The sequence below is a fragment of the Psammomys obesus genome, unplaced genomic scaffold (genome assembly GCF_907164565.1).
Source record: "Psammomys obesus unplaced genomic scaffold, mPsaObe1.curated_primary_1811, whole genome shotgun sequence".
NCBI classification, from domain to species: domain Eukaryota; kingdom Metazoa; phylum Chordata; class Mammalia; order Rodentia; family Muridae; genus Psammomys; species Psammomys obesus.
The window spans coordinates 3,605,605-3,622,161 of record NW_026594462.1 but is presented as its reverse complement, the minus strand read 5'-3'; the positions used below and the strand labels follow the sequence as shown (position 1 = coordinate 3,622,161).

Genomic DNA, 16,557 nt, shown 5'->3' with positions numbered 1-16,557 from the left:
TTTTCAATAATACCACATACTAATAATCAGAATTTTTGAGTGACAATCACAGTAAATTCATAAATATGATATACTTGAAAACCCATGCTTGCTCTTTAAAGTTGCTGTCATTTCTGGTTGCAAATGCTTCGACAGCATGTGATTATGGTGACAATGACTTTTAGGAATTTCCTGTAGAATGCATCTCACGTTAGCGAGTTTGTGTGTTAAAGAGCTTTAATAATAGGTTTTATAAAATTAAAGAAACTGTCTTCACAAACTTTAAATATGATGGAGATGAAAAAATAATATCTTGTCCTCTGCTCTTGGGTAGTGTTAAAGAAAAATGGTTTGCATTCTTGAGCTTTTATTTCTCTTTGTTGCTTGATGCTATGCCTTATGTTTTTATATTATACTGGGAAATGGGTATACTAAAAAAAGAAGATCTGGCAATTCGTGTTCTGTTTTCATTAGAGGCAGTGCTGCTTGGAGCCCACGGGGAGCAGCCCAGAAAGTATATTGAACAGAGGGACTGCAGCTCTGCTGCCCAACTGCTCACTAGATAACTGGCCACACATACTACAGAATAGCATGTGCAGTGATCATGTACTATAGCTCAGCACACATGTGAACGGTGACAGCCACTACAGATCAGCCTGTGTGCATGTGCGCAGGTGTGCAGTGACCATGTCCTCCAGATCAGCATGTGTGTGTGCAGCGACACCCACCACAGATCAGCATGTGTGTGTTCGCTCATGTGTATAAAGTATGTGTTCACAGAGGCAGGTGTCAGGAACGTTATGCCTCTGCAGATGGGCAAGGGCTGCTGTAGTCTGCTCAAGTCTTATTTGCCACCCTTATCCTGCCAGTGCATATGGGACTGTGTATTGTGTATGCATGTGAGAATGTAAAAACTCAGATGTAGTAGTGCTACTTTACTTTAAGACACAAGGAGAAACTCATTTGAAAGACCCTAACACCTCTTTCAAATACATGTACATCTTTCTTAGTGTGACAGTTTCTCCATTATGAAAGTCACTAAATCTAGGCAGCAAAATAAATTGGACTTAGAATCAGACTTTCAGACAATTTCAACTCTGGAACAGGTATTAACTGACTCTGGAACACTTTTCATACTGTGTAAGTATGAAACTGTCTATTGTGCTGCTGTTGACTAAACTCCTGTTCTCCCTGGGAAAAGACTGCTATATCTGCCTATATCTGTGATCATGGAAATTTATGGTACAGTGGAGCTTCCTAAATCTAGACGAGAGCCACCACAGTGACTAGACCCTGTTAACAGTCCTGGCCATATCATATGACACAAATTCTTATAAAATAAATGTTTTATATTTAGATTATGTTCTATAGCTTTAGGTGTAAATATATGTGTATCAAGAGGGTTAAATTTTGTCTATCTTTGATTTGAACAATTCTATAGATTTCAAAAACCTTTCTTAGGTTGTGTCTCTTTAGTGGCAGATATGATGTCTTAATCAGCTTGGGATGCCAACAACAAGTCCCTGCTAGGAATGGCAAAGATACCAGGAAGAGTAAAGGCATTGCACTCTTTGGCGTTAAAAATCTGCATTGAGCTATTGCAGGACTTGCAAGATGCATTTGGCACAGTAACAAGCATAACAAGCTTCATATGAGGACAAAGAGCAGCTCAGTGGTTGGAGTGAAATAGCCATTTGAATTCATCCATGTGAAGGAAGATTGGATTATAATGAGTCAGAAATAAAGTCCTATGAATGAAATGAGCTGACCCCTCTTCTATCTTGAAAAATCTCTTGTTGCCCTTAGGCTATGTGCCTTGTCCTCAGAACCATCTTTGAGAGCTGTTACCACAGCTCTACAAGTAATTTCAGGCAGGTAGACAGCTCATGGGGAGCTGGAGGCACACACTCAAATCCACCATCCTGCCCTTTCCACTCAGCCTCTTCTGCCATTGGGTTCACCAGGGTGCAAAGCCAGTACTTCATGGCTTTAATACTCTGCTCATATGAGTGGCTTGTGCAAAAACATTAGGACTTTAGAGACAGACATTTCTATCTGGATTTCTTACCATGGAAATGAGACTTGAGTAACTCACAGCTACTGACTTTCAGTTTTTACATGACTAAAAGTTTTTAATTTCCAGATCTCTCCTTTGCTATAATGACTAAAATTACAACAGTGGGCTCCTCCTTATCAGCGATCAGCATGTGGAACTAGATGTTGAGGATGAGGGCCGTACCCAGTTCCTCCTCTGCTATAGAGTCTATTCGAGTCCTAGGGCAGCCTTGCTACTCGCTGCTGTCGTAAGCCCTGTCAGAGGGTGCGAGCAGCCCTGTGCCGTCTGCATGCAGGTGCCAGGCTGTGGGCATGCTTCCCAGGGTTCACATTCATCCCAGAGGACACGGCTCACTAGCCAGCTTCCCAGCAGTGCTTCCGTCCCAAGCATCAGGGTTTCCAATTTTATTGAAGTCGTCCTTTCTTAAACTGGTCTCTTCGAGATTTTGAAAATTGGACAGTCCCTATTTATGCAACATTATGGCCCGAAATGGTTTACAGTGAATAAAAACCATTCATTTGCTTGTAGAGAATGAATCTTATTTTCTTGTTACTTTCGCTTTTCCAGTTGCGGCTGCTTTCTAATGAAAAGCTTGTCAAGGGTGTCTGCGTGTGTGTGTGTGTGTGTGTGTGTGTGTGTGTGTGTGTGTGTGTGTGCGCGTGCACGGGTGCCTGTGTGTAAAGCCTAGTTGAAACAAGGGAGTCTTAATTTGTCTATTCATATTAATTCTGTCTCCTTTTAAATCTGAATTCAGCACATCAGATTTATGAAGAATGGAAAGACATTGTATGTTAATTGAACAGAGTATCCTGTAACATGTTACATTAGTGTGAGTTCCTTTAATACATCAAGTAAACTTCTGTAAAGAGGGTAGGGGCTTGTGCTCTCCTTGCCTGTTTTTAAGTCTTGAAAGCTGTTTTTCTATACAGTTTATTGATGCTAAGCTCCATTAAATTATATATGTGTGTGTAAATATAAAAATAAACCATGGACTCGTTAGCATTTTCATTGCAGATAATACTTTCTGTTTTCTAAAGGGTTGGCTTTTCCTATGAGACCCGCTGTAGTGGTCGGTAGGAGAGCATATCAATACAAGGAAAATTTCCTGGAAGAGAAAACAGAACACTGAAGAGGCAGAAGTTATTCACACAGGAAGGCCACCTTGCCCTTGGGCACACATTTAAACACATTTAAATAAACAGTATGGGGATATGCACTAAGACAGGAAGACCCATACTTCAGCAGAAACTTGCTTTCTCTATTCTAACAAAATTGGATTATGTGATATTTAGGCTCTTTGGTCTGTGGTGCCAATATTGATGTAGTTTCTGACTACCTTTTTTAAAATCAAAGAACAGGCAGTAATCTCTGTGTCTTTGGAGTATAATTGAATAGATAATTTACTTGAAAAAAAAATACCCCAGGTTTCTTTCATGTATTGTTTCAGTTTGACAATTTTAAAAAGTACATTGTGGGATATTTATAGTATTTTTCGATCTATTTTTGTCAGTAGACCAGGAGTGCTAACTGATTTAGGGCACAGGGGTTAAAAACAGGAAATGTGGTGTATAAAGTAGGTTGTCTCCAGACTTTCCAATTCGCTTTCTTGAAGTACTAGTGGGGAGTGCCGGGTTTCAAAACAACATTAGGCAGAGTGCCTTGAGTAAGTTGTCTGTAAAGAAGTACTGTCAGTTGTGCCAGGAAGTGCTTCATGGGAAGGAGGACCTGCACTCTTGGTATAGGTTCATATGGTATAGCTTTCTGTAACTCCTTCTGAGACTTCTTACATGGCTTTCACACATCTTTTTTGACCTTTAAATTTTGCTTGACTGTTTCAATGAAAAGTTTTGTCAAATAGCTGTTTAAGAGTTTTCAGTGAACCACCACCACTCAAAAAGCATGGAGAAGCAAGAGTTCAGTTTCCTGTAGGCTGTGAATGGCACATTGGCAGAATCTACCAAGACTGAAAACCTTTGAACTCAGAAGTTCCGCTTCTGGGTTATTCTATTAAAATGCACGAGCCAGATGGCACACTGCCATAATCCAAGCAGTCAGAATGCTGAGGCCGGAGGATTACTGCAAGTTCAGGGCCATCTGGTCTAACAAAAGCTACATACTGTATGACCCCAAATTATTACATTCTGGAACAGCCAGAGCAGTAGAGGGAGAGAAAGCATAGTGGCTTCAGGGTTAGAGAGGGTGGGTGAAGAAGAGAGGCACCAGTGATGTTTCAGGTGGTAAAGACTGTCCACATCACCGTGTAACAGGGAGTGTACACCACTACACCAATAGAACGTCCATCTCCAACAGTTACCCTAATGTAGACCATGGCTTCTGGCTCTAGGATGTGTCGCTAGGGGTACTGTATCAACTGTACCGCTCTAGAGGGGCAATGGGAAAGCTCTGCTTGCCTGGGAAGGGTTTATCCTAAGAGAGCAGTAGGACATGGGAGGCTGTATTCTGAGTGACATGGCTAAAGACCCAGCTCTGCTTTGAAGAGCAGACCATTTTTATTTTTTTTAAGAACATGATATAATTGTTTTAAAAAGGGAATTGTAAAATAGCCTCATATATATATATATATATATATATATATATATATATATATATATATATATATATATACACACACACACACACACACACACACACACACACACATATTCCTAGGCAAAAGTCTGAAAAAAAATATAACAAATTGTCAGATTTCATTCTCCTGGGGAAAGTGGTAAAGACAACATTTATTGAATGAATTTAATGAAAAAAAAATCAAATCTGTTAGTGTAACACTTTGAACATTTCCCCATACATTGAGGAGAACTCAAATCTCAAATTAACTACCTGATTCTCAGCCACCCTTTAAACACTTTTAAATTGCAGTGCACAGTGGAACATTATCACATTGTTTTCAGGCAGCATTCTCGTGAAAAGGACACAGAAACACCAGTGTCCCTTCAACAAGAGATGGGGTTGTTGGTCACAGTGATGCCATTCTCATGCATAGCAGCCTTGCTTTACTGTTTGCCTGATTAATTTTATATCGCACAGCTGTCTTCTTATTTAAGAATCGTATGCTTTTTTTTCTTATATAACAGTCAAGCCAATTACTATACTAAACCTGGGTGTTGCCTCTCTCAGCTCTAAGCTCTGTGGGGAAGGTCTCTGTTTTCCTCAAGACCTGAAATGGTGCCTGTCATGGAATACTAATGTTAGGCTTTCAGTGTTTATTTTTTAATAATAGTGTGCCTATCCCCCAAATTATGTGACTTCCCTGCTCGAAAAGAAAAAAAAAAAAAAAAAAAACTAGCAAAGTGACCAAGAAGCTTCTTTGTTAATGTGATGTGTGCAAATGCTCTTTTCCTTGTGAGAGATGTAAGCCACACAGTCTCACTAACCGGAAGCCCACTATGCAAGCTGCAGCCTACAGGACCTCGCTCAGAGAGGCAACCTCTGTGTTCTCCTTGGGGAATTTCCACACTAGGCTTCTAATTAATTGCTAAGTGATCATCTGGGTTCATACTGTGTGGGTGGGGACACTTTGTTGGTCAAATATCATGACACATTCTAATTTCATATTCAGAGCTGAGAAGGTCGATATTGTGAATGCTCAGAAATGGCGTCTCATTCCTTCACTTAAATAACATGGAAAGTTGTGGGGGTTTATCTGAGTAGAGCTCTTTTAAAAACAACACTCATGACTACATCATCATAACCTGGCACTTTGCTGCAGCTCCAAGAAGTCAGTCAGTTTTCCCTCTTACCCTCACGCACTGTGCCAGCAGTGATGCCCCTTTCCTAATGAGGGCTGTATACGCCTCACTTCATGGCTTACCGCCATTGGAGTGCAAGCTAAACCCAGGTCTTCTAACACACATAGGGTATGCCCACTGTGTTCTTACCGACCTGAGCATTGCCATAGTGTCTAGCACATTGTAGGCACTGAGTAAAAGAGTGCTTAGTGTTTGGGGCAAGCTGTCACCAAAAGAGCAAAACTCATTTGGAAAGCAAATTGGTTAAGCCTCGGCAACATTTTATTTTGCTCTACTTTTTAACTATACTCTTAAATGGATCTTAATCTCAAAAAGACTGCCCTTGTTTTCCTGTGTCCTATGAAAAGTTAGAGGTGCCCTGCCAGAGGACATCTCTTCATAACAGGCATGCATGTCTCTAGTGACCCCTGCAGAAAGCTGGGACTGGTGGACTGATTTGCTCTTGCAAATCTTACAGGTGACTCGGTTTTCCTCTAATAATTGATTCATTCAGCATTCACTTAGCAGTTCATTTAGACAGTTCTGCCCTAAAAATCTAGTGGTCAAACCAGGCCTGGTCTCCTCTGGCCATGACAATATGTGATACTCTGCCATTCTTTTTAAAGCCAAAGAAAAATGTGACAAATGAAGCCCATCGATCACCACCTTACACTTAGTGTAAAACTGGCACAGCAAGAATTTTGTCAGTGACAGAGCCCCCGTCAGGTCCCACTGCAGCCACACTGGATGTCATGTCAACTGCCTGTTGCTGCCATGTGTTACAAAAAAGTTGTCAGCAGTCAATTGATTCCTGTCTGCTTGCTCAAAAGACCCTCATCTGCAGCCAGTTGTCAGTCAACAGTGAGTTAGAGTTTGTACACGTACACCTGGACTTTCAGAAGACACAGCTGTAGCCAGTGCGTTTTATACGCAGTGTGCCTGCTAGCCAGTTCATGTCTGTATCTGAGGCATGTATGTTCTTGAGACTCAGTAGAACACTTCTTCCACCGAAGTCTGATCTCTCTTGGGGGCTGCAGGCTGTGTCTGCTTTGCCCACTTCCTACACCACACTGGTGGTGTTCACACAGGGTGGATGGATGCTGTTGATGAATGAGAGAATTTTTTAAATGGATTTGTTAGCAAATTGCTGCCTTTCAGAGAGTTGGCAGTCACCTGAGAGGAAAACTGAGTTGTCTGAGGTCATGTAGTTACTGATTGGCAAACCAGAATTTGGATCATAAATGTACTTTCTGTCACCTCAAGGGAATAAAAAGTAATTAGCAACTGTCATTTTTAATAATATTAAACTAAAATAAAATGTGATGAGAGAAACCAACATTTGCTAGCAGAGTAGATTATGGTGTAGTTCTTCCCTCATAGTCACCTAATAGTCACCAAAAATAGCCTCCTCACTAAAAATTGAATTGTGGTCCTGACCCCTGGCACAAAAGCCAGGGACTTTTGAGATCCATTTTACCGTTTGTTCTGGATACTGTGTTTCTGTACAGTTTCCCTGGGATCTTTCTCAGGTGACATCTTCCTTGGCTTCTGCCTTCCTTTCCTTGTCCGACTTCTCAATGAAGGAAGAGATGTCAGGCTCAGTCATCCCTGAGGCCACAGGTGAGGTCCAGTCTCCCATTCCTAAGCTCCATCTACCCACAGCCTTAGGGATTCGGTCTCCATCCTTCTGCCACATCTTCTGTAGTGCAGATGCTGGGTCCATTCTGTGAAAAGGCTCAGAACTGCACAGAACTCTGTATGGAGCTATAAATCACTTCTAGATTCTCTGTGATGCTGAGCACAGATAACTTTTACTTAGGGAATAATGACAGGGGGGAAATATTTTGGGTTGATGGTTTCAGTATTCTACATTGACTGTTGGTTAAATCAGTGGACATGGAGTCTCTGGATATGGAAGCCCAACTGTACATTTCCTTTGCACAGTCATCAAAACGTACATTTGCCAGCTGCTTGCCACCTATGAAGGGTCAGGCAGAGTGGCCATCTCTAAATGTAAGCTATCAATTTGCTTTGACTTTTTTCTACCTTTACCTCAATACTAGTGTTTAACCAGCCAAGAGCATCATGAAATGAAGAGAGCAGCTAAACACAGATCATTTTAAACTGGCTTTTGTTCTTTTTTTGCTACATAACCCTTTCATATAACTGTCTTGTGTGAATTTACTCTATGTGATTAGAGACACAACCCAACTTCAGTAAATTGTGATCATACATTCAATAACTGTGTGATCTTCTTTCTGGGATCATCAACATGTTCTACTTAAAGGTCCCAATGCTGGACACATACCTAGCAGTCCACTACATAAGAGAATCCCAGGAAATCTGTGTTAACAAATGAATGAATATGTGTAGCCACTTCCTTTGAATGAAATATGTTAGTTCAGTTGGCAGGAAAAGGCACTTGTTTAATGTAGTTGGTCGCTCTTTGGGAAAAGAAAGCCTGTGGGTCATTCTTCTTTCAGCATTTTGTTATTTTATTGAAAAGAGATTCTTTTCTCAATATATCCCCTCCAGAGCCACTCCCTTTCTGTCTCCCATTAGAAAAGAATATTATCTATGGCATTACCAGAAAAGCTTTTGTAACTTATGACCTTTTAAAATAGTAATGAATAAACACATAATTTAAAATGAAAAAAAGAGAAAAGAACAGGCTTCTAGAGGTAACACTCAAAACCGACAAAATAAAATATAATAAGATAAAGCAAAAACTATCATATCGAAGTTGATTATGGCAACTCAACAGGAAGAAGAATCTCAAGAGCAGGCACAGGAATCAGGGAATTTTTAACTTTTTTTTTCACAGACCTGTCACTATGTAGTCCTAGATCTCACAATCCTCCTGCCTCAGATGCCTGGGTTCTAGGATTATGGGCATGCTGCATCCTAACCAGCTTATCTTTGTAATTATTGTGTTATACTGTAGGGTATATGTTGCTTTGGGAGTTCATGCTTTGCTTTAGCCAGAGCCAGCTCAGGCTGGTTGCCCTTTGCAGAGCTGATCAACACCAGCCTATCACGTCCACCCTCACCTGCCTGACACATTGCTTAAGCAGAATTGCTGTGTCTATCCATTCTGGTCTATCATCCCTTCTCTTTCCCAGCATGTCCCTTAGCCCTTGAAGCGGTTATTTGTTGTTTATTTATTTTTTCTACTCATAAAGATAAAAACTCCAAAAATTATAAAACTCCCTTTCCCAAAGTCATGGTTTCTTCTGCTGTTCATGGAAAACCTGCAGTCAGGCTAGTACGGGAGGGCTGGATTTTTCAGCTTGTGTGGGAAGTGGTCGCTTAGATGAGGAAGTCTTTACTGGCTCCCTTGCTACTCACTGTCACAGCTGCATCTTTAACATTGTGTTGGCTGATCCAGGGCTGTCTATGCTTTGGGTATTTTGTTGTGATACTTGGTGTAATGTTCTTGCCAGGTGTTTTTCCTATGAGGGTCAGAGGGGGAATTGAGTTCCTAGTATACGGTCACTGGGCATGTGACTGCCTTGCTTGAGTCTAAGTTTAGTTTCTGACTTAGTGGTCAGCACTGCTCTCACTCTGCATTAAAGAGCTTTTTAGATTGTAAAGCTTCCATTTCCAGTCACCACTGTGACAGCTGCACCACAGTGGCACCAACAGAGCCTAGTTTCACATGACAGAGGCTGTTGAGGTTTAACTCTTGGTTCCTTAGAGCGTCGCTGCTCTCCTTCTGGGCTTGGGTGTGCATAATTGTGCATGTTAGGTGTACAAAGATGAATATGCATGAGCTGCTCTCCTTAGACCCCAGACGATGACCAGAATTTTGAGTGGCGCTCATTCATGCGCCCTGCTCCAACCCCTAGAGTGATACTCAAGACACTGTCTAGAGAAGGCCCAGCTCTGAATGCCCAGCTGCTGCAGGGGATTTCAGTGGCTTGGCTTTCCTTTGGCGGGAAGAAGCTCTGTGTTCTCCAAGTTAGTGTATTTCACTTTCATAAGTCCCTTGTATTCTCCTGTCCTACTTCCTCCCCTTGATACTAAAGCTGTAATCCCAGCACTCAGGAAGCAGAATCAGGGTGATCAGGAATTCAGGGTAATCCTCGACTGCATTGTGAGTTCAGGACCAGCCTGGACTTTTCAAGGAAAAAAAAAAAACTTATTACAGTTTATGGTCTCTTTCTATCCAAGCTATGGGTGATATTCAGAGAAAATCCTATCCTTCAGCCTCTGTATTATTATTATCTAGAATAGAGTCTAGAATATTCCACTCCAGAAGAAAGCAGTCATTTTGGAGTTACAGGAAATCACTGCGCTTCATGTTTTTTTAGCCTACGGTAACGATGATCCCCTGAAGAGCATGGTGAGCGTAGGATATGCACGAGTGGTCACCCTCAGTCCTCACTGCAGTCTGGCAAAGAGGTGCAAAATCTACACTCCCTAGACATGTGGGAAGGCTCCTCACCAAAAGTCACAGCTAGGAGGTAGTTGGTTCGGAAAGCTGTGACCACGTACTCAGCACCCATAATCTGGCGGCTGCTGTTAGCTCAAGCTGTGCTCATCAATTCTGGGTCTGACACCTGTTTTGTCCAGTCTTTAGCCTGTTTTGTAGGTCTAACTCATTTGTAACAAGCTTTGCTTGTGTGTGGCAGGGTATGTGGGCACATGGGGTTGCACACCTGTGTATCCTGCACTGTCCCTCCTTGTTTTACCCCCTTGAGGAAGGGTCTGTCACTGAACCTGCAGCCAGGCTGGCATCCAGGAAGTCCTGGTGACCTCCTGTCTCCATCCCCATCCCCCACAGAACGAGGGTTAAAGGCACGGACAGCCTTAAGCAGCCCAGCATTTTTTATGGATGTTTGGGTTTCAAGCACAGGTCTTCATGCTTGCACTGCAAGCACTCTTACCCACTCTCCAAGACCTGAAGGTTTTCTTTTTGAAAGTCATTCATGGGCTGGAGAGATGGCTCGGCAGTTTAGGCCGTTTACTGGTCTTACAGAGGACTGTTTTGGTTCCCAGCACCCATGCCTTGTGGCTTACAGTGGCTCTGATGCCCTCTAGCCCCAGCAGGTACCTGCACATAAATGGTACACATAAGCACACGCACGTGTGCTTACACACACACACACACACACACACACACACACACACACACACGGACATACACACACACACACAATAAAGTGATTTCTTAGGATCAAAACTTTTTATTCTGTATCCCTCTGCGATGTCTAACATCAGTCCTACAGATTTCAACACCCTCCTTTTGTCCTCTGTACATTGTGTGGCATGTATGTGAAATAGAAGAGTATTTTAAAGTTTTGATTTTGATTTTTTTATATTTTTTATTAATTACACTTTATTCACTTTGTATCCCCCCATAAGCCCCTCCCAACTGATAGTAGATTCAGAGCACAGTGATAGTAATGAAAAAGAGTGAAAGAAAATTTCTCATTTAAGCTGTTTTGGTTTTAACCTCTCTGGAAATAGCCCTTTCACCATTTGATCTCAAGAGGAAATGGACAGCAATGGTGTTATTTTCAGTCTCACCTCAGACCACTCTGGCAGTTGCATGCTGATGCTGCAGGGAGAGGGCTGGCTGAGGATGTCACTGAGTGCCTGTCCCTCCCCCATCTTGATTTCAGGTGTCAGAAACTACTTAAAAGAAGCATTGGTGAATATAATTGCTGTGCATGCAGAGGTAAGCTGTCATTAACTGTTCCTACAAAAGTAGATAATTGAAGGGGAAGAAAGAAAGATAAAAAAGTGGATTGTTTTTCACAAGTTGGGGGTCCCCTTCCCCTCCAGAATATATCTTGGGCATATAAGTAAAATAGGGTGCAGTGTGTGCGTGCATGTATATCTGCGTGTGTCTTTCTGCATATGTGTCTGTGTGCGTGCATGTGTGTGTGCCTATGTGTGTACACGAATGTGGCAGTGTACATTTGTGTTTATGTGCTTGTGTTGGTGTCTGTGTATACATGTGTCTGTGTGTGTGTGTAACTGAGACTTTTTCTGAAACTATACATATCTTCCGTGACCCTTAACACAACACTGAAGTCAGCAAATTAGTTTTGTTGCTTCGGTGTGTGTAGATACTGCTTCCCATGGCTCACACAAGCTGTCCCACAGTTATCTGAGGTTTCATGTTGGCATCCTTACTGGACATACTAGGAGTGGGAGTCACTCTTCTGAGGCACACTGGAAAACAGGCTGTCACCTTGCTGTCAGAGCCACCATTGCTGCCTATATTTCCATGCAGTGATTTCAAGGTCCATCGTGGGCTCCATTGCCAGCACTCTCAGGGTGGCTCACGGAGTGATAGGAAACCATCAAGTAAAGCAATGCCAAAACAGTCACCACTGTTGCTCAGATGCCTCCTCAGCTTAGCTCTAGGCATCCAGGCAGTTGCTTATGTGGCCTTCTTGTTGAGAAAGTTTGGAGGCCATCCTGGTAGCTGGAGAAGTATGCATATATGCATAAAGACAGCAAAAGCACAAGGGCAGAGCAGCCAGAGAAAACAGGCGAAACCACCTCCTTACACTCTCCACTTCTTAGCAGAGGAGCCCATGAAAGGTTTTATGTGATTTAACTCTGGCAGGCACTGGCCTTATAGATCTCAGATTTTATTTAAAGTTATAAGATAATTCTTGTGTTAGTTTCTTTTGAGATTAATTCATAAATGAAATCATTGGTGGATAGAAACATCCTGTATACAGAGAGCAGAGGAAGTACAGACATCAGGGTTATAAGGGACCCTCTGGTCCTGTGGAAGGTTGGCTGTTAGCCATTATCAGCAGCTGTGAGATTACTTAAGTTTCAGCCTCTCAGGTCCCCTTTTAGTTTAGCTCAGTAACCCAAAGTAGAATTTCAACCAGAACAATCATTTGTGATAAAATTTTAAGTTGCCCATATTGATTGAATGCTTAAATTGTTTGGGTTGACACAAATGTTTAACACTAGCACCTCAAACTGGGAACAGGCAAAGCTTAGAAAAAACATACTTTAATTTGCAAATTAGCATAGTAAAACCCTTTACAAAACCTCTAGATATAATTTTGTCAGCTGTGAAAATCTGAAATAGGGCCACCAAGATGGCTCCGCAGATAAACCACTTGTTGCCAAGGCTGGTGAAGTGACTTTGATCTGCAAAACCCACATAAAGGAAGAGAGAACCAGTTCCTGTAAGTGGTCCCCTAACTTCCATATGCATGCCAAGGTATGTGCATATGTGTGCACAGAGACACACACATGTACGCACACTGAGAAACAAATGAATACACAAATAAATAAAATTTAACAAAGTGTTGTTTGTCAAATAAAAAGAAATAATGTATTTATAGCACACAATAAAACTAGAAACTTATCCAGTATGAAATATTGAAACTCATTTATTTATAAGACACAAGTTCTCGCTGTGTTGCCCAAGCTGGACTCGAACTCCTGGACTGAAGCGCTCTTCCTGCTCCCCTGTTTTCGTAGCCAGGAGAGCGGGTGCACACCGCTACACGAGTACCCAGTTCATTTCATCCCTTTTTAATTTTGGCAGATATTTACTTAGAGGATTTTTTCTCTCGTTTTAGGAATTTTGTTTCTTGTAAAGGGGACGTTAAAAGGACAGAATTCTGAAAATAATTTTTAGTCAACACCTGCACTTGTCATTCATCAGTAATGGCTGAGGTCCCAGCACCACGTGGTGGCTCGTAACCACTCCGGTTCCAGGGGCTCTGATGCCCTCTTCTGACCTCCACAGGTGCCAGGCATACATCCAGTACACACATACATATGTGTAGGCAGAGCACTCGCACATACACAGTAAAAGAAATCTTACAAACACAAGTGTATGCCTAACTGCATATCTTTCATTCGTAACTTTGGTCTTTTAAAATTATGGCTTAGAAAACGTAAAAAGACATGTCAATTTTGTTTATTACATTGCTGTTGACAGGCACAAGCTAGGAAAAGGGTATGTAATGCACTGTTTCTTTTTGTTCTAAATCTCCCATCAGGTGTTCACTGTTTCCAAAGAACTGGTGCCCCGGGTCCTGGCCCGGGTGGTGGAAGCAGTCTCCGAAGAGCTGAGCCGGCTGATGCAGTGTGTCTCATCCTTCAGCAGAAATGGAGCACTGCAGGTACCGAAAGCATCCAACTTTGTGAAGAATTTTCTTTTCCAATAAGCAACTCTGTTAGCTACCAGCCTTATAGACACAGTAGGGGCTTTTGGTGCCCCTGCTAATTGCACAGGCATACACACATAGAAACACAAGCATACCCTCTGTGCAGAACTACACGTACTGTGCAGCACACAAAACACTTGGATATCTACAAACACACACGCCGTACCCACAGTACAGCAGACACACATATATCCACTGTGCACACACACACACTCACACACACTCACACTATGTATTGTCTGCAATTCCCAGAGGTTCTGTTTCAGGCATCAAAACAGACAAGACCTGCAAGAAGTTTTATAAAACTGTTTGTAATTATGGAGTCCTTCCATGTGTCTCCAAAGCATTCAGTGATCCCTTGAACACATGTGCTTGGTCAGATTCCACTCTGACCAACCATCCTGAGACTAGGAAACTTGAAGTAAGAATGCTTCTGCTCCTGGGCATGGTGGTCCACACCTGTGATCCCAGGTCCTCAAGAGGCTAAGACAGGAAGATGGCAAATTCAGGATGTCTGTAGCCTGTACAGTGAATTCAGGGCCAGCCTGGCAATTCACCAAGACTGTTTCAAGATAAAAAGAATAAAGGTTTGTGTATGGCTTCAGTGAGAGTTATGGCATGTATCTCCTCATAGCAAACACTAGATTGTCCTCCAAAACAGTGACACTGCTGTCCACCCGACATCCATTAATGAGGCCTTTTGTTACTCCCTTGCCTTACAAGCATTTGTTACGAACTGCACGATGGACTGTGGCCATGTCCTGGCTGTGCACGGTCATCTCATTCTCTGAGCTGTGGTCTCACTTTCCCCATGGCATGTGTTACTGCAGTGGTCGTGTTTTGTTTTCATGAAGTCCAGCTGATTTTACTTTGGTTCCTTGTACTTTTTGCATTTTCCTAGACTTCCTGAAGTCATAAAGACTTATTGCTGTTTCTTCTTATACATTTTGTTGTTGTTGTTTTATTGTTTGTTTTTATTTTCTTTATTTTTTTATTAATTACACTTTATTCTTCTTTGAATTTTTATTGATTCTTTGCACACTTCACATCATGCACCTCAGTCCTGCTCATCTCCCTGTCTCCTCATATCTGCTGTTTGCCCTTGCAGCCTCCCCCCTAAAGTGAAAAAGCACATATAAGCAAACAAACAAAGCATAGAAAGTATCTCATTATGGAAGCTGTAGTATTTCACATTGTGCTCCACAGTATTCCCCTCTCTTCACACATTTGCGCTTGCAAATGTTCATTGTAATGAGGTCTGTTTGAGATCTCTGGCTTCTGTGACACCATCGATGTTTTGGATTCTCAGCAGTCCTCCCAGTTATCTTGTTACCATGTGTCATGTAGATCCTACAGCTTTAGATCAGCAGGACTGGTCCTTCATGCATTCCAACCATTCACAGATGATACAGATGTTGGGCTGGGCCAACTTGGGGCCCTGGATGGTAGCTGAGCCAGTCAGCACGGTGGCTCTCCCTTCTCTGTACCACCAGAGTGAGCTCTCCAACACCACTCCTCCTAGGCCACCCAGTGCTGCCAGCAGGAGACAGGGTCAGCTCTCCTGCTCTTCTACCCTTGGGGCTGACCCACATGCACCCATGCCTCCAGAGCCGGCTCCACTCAAGGCCTGGGGCCCATTCTCCTCATGTTGCAGCCTGAGAGGAGCTGGGCCAGCCCTCCTGCTCTCATGCCCTTAGAGCTTGCTTCACCATCAGGGCCAGCTCCACTGTGTTGCCCAGGCAAGGTGCAAGGCCTGCTCTCCTGAGTGCTGTAGTCAGTGACTGGGGCAGGGGTAGCTCTCCTGACTAACGCAGGTTGGGGGAAAGGGAGTGTAAGGCCTCACACCCCCACCCAGGCCACCTCATAGCAGACTAGTTGCATGGCCAGCTTTCCCATGCTGTCTTGCAGGGCTGGCTTAGCCACCACCCCTCAGCCAAGGCCAGCTTCACTGTGCTATCTGAGGAAGGCACAGGGCCTGCTCTCCAGAATGCTGTCACTGGTGAGAGGTGGGTGCAAGTTCCGCACAGCCCTTGGATGTCCACATCCCCAACCTCTGATTATCCTCAGACCCAGCTTGGGCTGGGACCTCATCATGATGGAACCGTCTCATCATGGTTCCAGGTAGCAGGGCTGGCCACTTACAACAGGCTGCTCCTCTCTACCCCTAAGGTCCAGTTCCATCTTTCTTCATACTGCTCAAGCTGCTCCACTTCTCTTTCTCTCCCATCTGTCCAGCACATACTCTGTACATACCCTCCCATCTGTACACCACGTATACATTGTGATGGCTGCCACAGCAGGCTGACCACACAGCTGCCAGGCCCCTGGGTGACAGCCTCCGGCAGGTGGTTATCCAAGGCCCACCTGTGCCAGGGTGGGTGGCATGGTGGTCTGTAGCTCCCTGTCTGCCTTTCTTCTCTCACATTGTGCTGCCTGGATTTGATTTGATTTGATTTTTATGTATACTAGGTATGAAACAATCTTGACCACCAAGCCAGGCATCATGCATGCTAGGATGCCATTTTTTGTTTTAACATTATTTTGAGTTATGTTACGCGTGGTTTGGGCTTTTTTTTTTTTTTTTTTTTTTTTTTTTTTTTTTTTTTTTTTTTTT

The 16,557-nt window shown here is 42.9% G+C and overlaps 1 protein-coding gene across 1 annotated transcript in view; it reads left to right on the top strand.

Annotated features, from left to right (window-relative positions):
* The window catches only part of Exoc2 (exocyst complex component 2), a 166,049-nt gene that overhangs the window by 141,864 nt on the left and 7,628 nt on the right, over positions 1–16,557 (top strand). The window contains exons 24-25 of the mRNA XM_055619046.1: positions 11,412–11,467; positions 13,776–13,898. Of these exons, the coding sequence (XP_055475021.1) occupies positions 11,412–11,467; positions 13,776–13,898 (179 nt within the window). The remainder of the gene's footprint in view (positions 1–11,411; positions 11,468–13,775; positions 13,899–16,557) is intronic.